This window comes from Salvelinus namaycush, chromosome 25 (assembly GCF_016432855.1).
Source record: "Salvelinus namaycush isolate Seneca chromosome 25, SaNama_1.0, whole genome shotgun sequence".
NCBI lineage: Eukaryota > Metazoa > Chordata > Actinopteri > Salmoniformes > Salmonidae > Salvelinus > Salvelinus namaycush.
Genome location: NC_052331.1, coordinates 20,487,264 through 20,490,888, shown reverse-complemented (window position 1 = coordinate 20,490,888; position 3,625 = coordinate 20,487,264). Strand labels below are relative to the sequence as shown.

At 39.5% G+C, this 3,625-nt stretch overlaps 1 protein-coding gene across 1 annotated transcript; it reads left to right on the top strand.

Annotated features, from left to right (window-relative positions):
• LOC120019838 (pancreas transcription factor 1 subunit alpha-like) lies at window positions 1-930 on the top strand. The gene is made up of 2 exons (XM_038963253.1): window positions 1-601; window positions 722-930. Exons 1-2 carry the CDS (start codon window positions 1-3, stop codon window positions 928-930), a joined length of 810 nt encoding a protein of 269 aa, XP_038819181.1.
• Window positions 931-3,625: the final 2,695 nt, after the last annotated feature.

Here is a 3,625-nt window from a genome sequence, read left to right as displayed (position 1 = left end):
ATGGACACTGTCTTGGATCCATTTACTGGACTGGACTCCTTCTCCTCCCCTTATTTTGATGACGATGATTTCTTTACTGACCAGTCCTCCAGGGACCACTTGGACACCGACGAGTTTCTGGATGACGATGTCAACTTTCTCACCAGCCATTTCCAAGATTACTATAAGGACAGCAGGATAGCGCACGATGGGGACTATTGTGACATCAGTAACTTGTCCTTCTCTTCCTCCTCGTCTACCTGCTCGTATGAATGCACTGACAGCACCTCAGAGCTGTCGCCTCAGATGGGAGGAGATAGCCCGATGCTGAAAAGGCGGAGGCGGATGAGATCCGATATGGAGATGCAACAATTACGGCAGGCTGCCAACATCCGTGAGCGGCGGAGGATGCAGTCAATTAACGATGCTTTCGAGGGACTCCGGTCTCACATCCCCACTCTACCGTACGAAAAGAGGCTATCCAAAGTCGATACCCTGCGCCTGGCCATTGGCTACATCAACTTCCTCGCTGAGCTCGTGCAGTCCGACATGCGCATCCGAAACTCCAACAGTGACGCACTGACTCAACCCAAAAAAGTTATAATTTGCCACAGAGGAACAAGTAAGTAGCATACATTTCATATGGTTAGATAATGCCTATGATAATGACTTAACTTTGAACTGTATTGTTACTCATTTGTTAAAGACTTGGTCCGTTACTAATCATTTGTCCCCTTCTCAGGATCTCCATCTCCAAGTGACCCTGACTACGGGCTGCCTCCCCTCGCTGGACACTCTCTGTCCTGGAAAGACGAGAAAGAGCTGAAAGACCAGAACATAATCAGAACCGCTAAAGTCTGGACACCTGAGGACCCACGGAAACTGCACATGAAATCCTCCCTGTCCAACATTGAAAACGAGCCTCCTTTAAGCTTAATCTCAGTCCAATAAATATTATGTTATGTTTATGTCTAAAAGTATGTATTGTTATACACCCATGGTAAATCCATGTTAATATATAATGTTCTCTTGACGTTGATTATTTAAGTGTAAATATTATATTTATATGTCAATGATCTCTATTCTTAATTCAGGCAGCATGGCAATCACCATGTATAGCAACATGTATTTAATTGTTTCCATGATAATATGTTTTAATTGAACATTGATGAATATACTAAAACCAAAGTATTTTTATAGGCCTACTGAATTGTAAAATAATTTATATTTATATTCAATCTGATAAATGCTCTTAAATTATGAATACTTTGTGTTGTCTGGTCTATACCACTTTTCTTCATAGGCTAATATGCTTACATACATTTAAGAAGTATCATTGAAAATCCAAGTTATGAAGATAAATATCCATAAAAGGAAAGTTATACGCATGCATAACAGTGCATAAATCAATGAATTTAAGTGATATCGAGCATTATAAGTTGAATTGCAGGGCACATTGGGCCTCAGTCTCAACCCATGCATGTGCGTATACTCTATGAGCAACTATGTTCATTCTACTGGGTATCTGATGGAGTCTGATAACTCCTTCATAGCCCTACGTTTTATGAAGCTGTGGCCTGTATGGATCTTAGATCTGTAGCTTAAACACCCGCAAACTTCATGTCAAACTACATTAGGTATGCAAATCAGATGTACATTAAACTAACATGCAGATACAATTCAATGGTTTAAAATGCAGGGCCTGCAGCTATAAACCATAGCTGTTATCATGTTGGTGTATTATATTGTTTAAAGGGGCATGACTAGACCGATGGCTTGCAGTAAAAGCTGTTAGCTTCAATGTTCTGCAGGTGCTTCAAGGCAAAACTCTTCCGTGGTAGCGGCATCCTGTCAACCTGTTCCCTTGCCATTTTACGTCAGCTCTCACATATCTATGTAGTGGTAGCCCACATATATGCCTGTGCCCAAACTTGCAAACACACATTCATAAAACCAACTGGCTAAGGGCATTTCGGATAACACATGCATTTCGGATGGGGGTAAAAGAAAGGTAGATTCATTTTCTGTATTAGTCTTTGCAATTCGATTATTTACTTCTTGCTATATTATTATTATTATTAATAATAATACATAGTATTATATAGTATTATTATGGTTATTATTGTTACTATTATTTCTCTACTCGAATTTGTTGCTAAATATGAATGAGATTATGTGTTTTTTCCTAAATTGAAACTGGATATTAATATTTTTACAAGTTTTCCGTGCATCTGCTTTTTGGAAATCTCAGTAGACCTATAATCCCATCTCTTGTTGTATTACCGCTACATTAACAGCGCAGTTATGCGCGTCCTAGACACGACACAAGAGACCATGTCATCTAATTACATTCATTAGAAAGTCAAATGTCAGCAAGTCAGCCTTAAACGAAATAAAAGGCCCAGGAAGTAGCTGGGCTTCATCTATTTTGTCGGGGGCAACATTTCTATTTAATTTGGTGAAGTGGCAGAGAACAACAAAACAACAGTATAGCATAATTGTTTGGTCACACCTAATGCTATTGAGATATTGCGTTTTTGTGCGCAAGCACAGTACAAAACCCCTCAAAACATCCTTTAGTGCAATACCAATCAAACGGAAGGGAAAGGCTTAAGCAGTCAAACACTTGGATCTATATCTTGTTACTGTTGTGCTTGGTCTTGGCAAGGCTTAAAAGAGCACCATTTACAGGCTGACAGGTTTTATTCCTTTTCTTACCCGGCTAAACATTGGAAAACCATGCCAAGCTCCAATTACGTTAAGAATAAGTTAGTGATACTGAAATGGCGTGCAATGCTCTATAGCATTCGAGTAGCCTTTGACTACATGTTGCTGACTGCTTTGGCATGCAAGGCAAGTTTATAGTCAGTAAATGTGTCACAAGGCATAGAAAACAGCCGTATGTTAGCGCGGTAGTCGTATATAGACCCAAGTGGCTCCAAGGTATGCCTGTGCCAACTTGGCAAAAACAAAAACACGATGTTTATGGATGTGCTATGTCATTGTGCACTGTCAATTACAGTGACACCTTTCCTAATGTGTTCGTGGGTTTTAACATATCAAGCCTATTGTTACCATTTGAAAGTTGTTGCAAATAAGAAATGACGCACCAGGCTGTTCATGACAAGCGCAGCCCTATGCGCATCATTTTGCATGCAACTCAGAGCCAACGAATGGATAACTTTTGCGCATAAATTGTAGAAGACAGATCAAAGATATGCAGAAATATTAAACAAAAAGCTGTGATAGGCTATTAATGACAACAGTGAGAATAACAAATAATTAGACTGTATTGGAAAATCAACTTCTAAGAACATTAGGCTATTTCATGAAGGTATGCTAGTTCTACTTTATGATATCCAACACATTTCAGTCATATCTCTATTAATCAGATGAAAGTAACATGGCTAAATGCATCATCCATTAACACTATAATAATACGTAGATAAGCGTATGGTAAGCACTGGGAAGGACGCCTAACAAGATTCTCATAAACTGTAAGTAACTGCTGATACTTTGGATTATCGCGCATAAAAATATGGGCTCAGAGTCTGTAAATCCCCTGAACTCCCGTGATTTCATTAACGTATCTCCACGGTGGCATCGGGGTACCAGCTGCGAGGTTGAACAAACACCAGTTGAGTCT

Coding starts and splice junctions, on each gene's coding strand:
- LOC120019838 (XM_038963253.1), top strand. CDS start 1: ATGGACACTGTCTTGGATCCATTTACTGGACTGGACTCCTTCTCCTCC. Junction 602..721: donor AATTTGCCACAGAGGAACAA/GTAAGTAGCATA, acceptor TCCCCTTCTCAG/GATCTCCATCTCCAAGTGAC.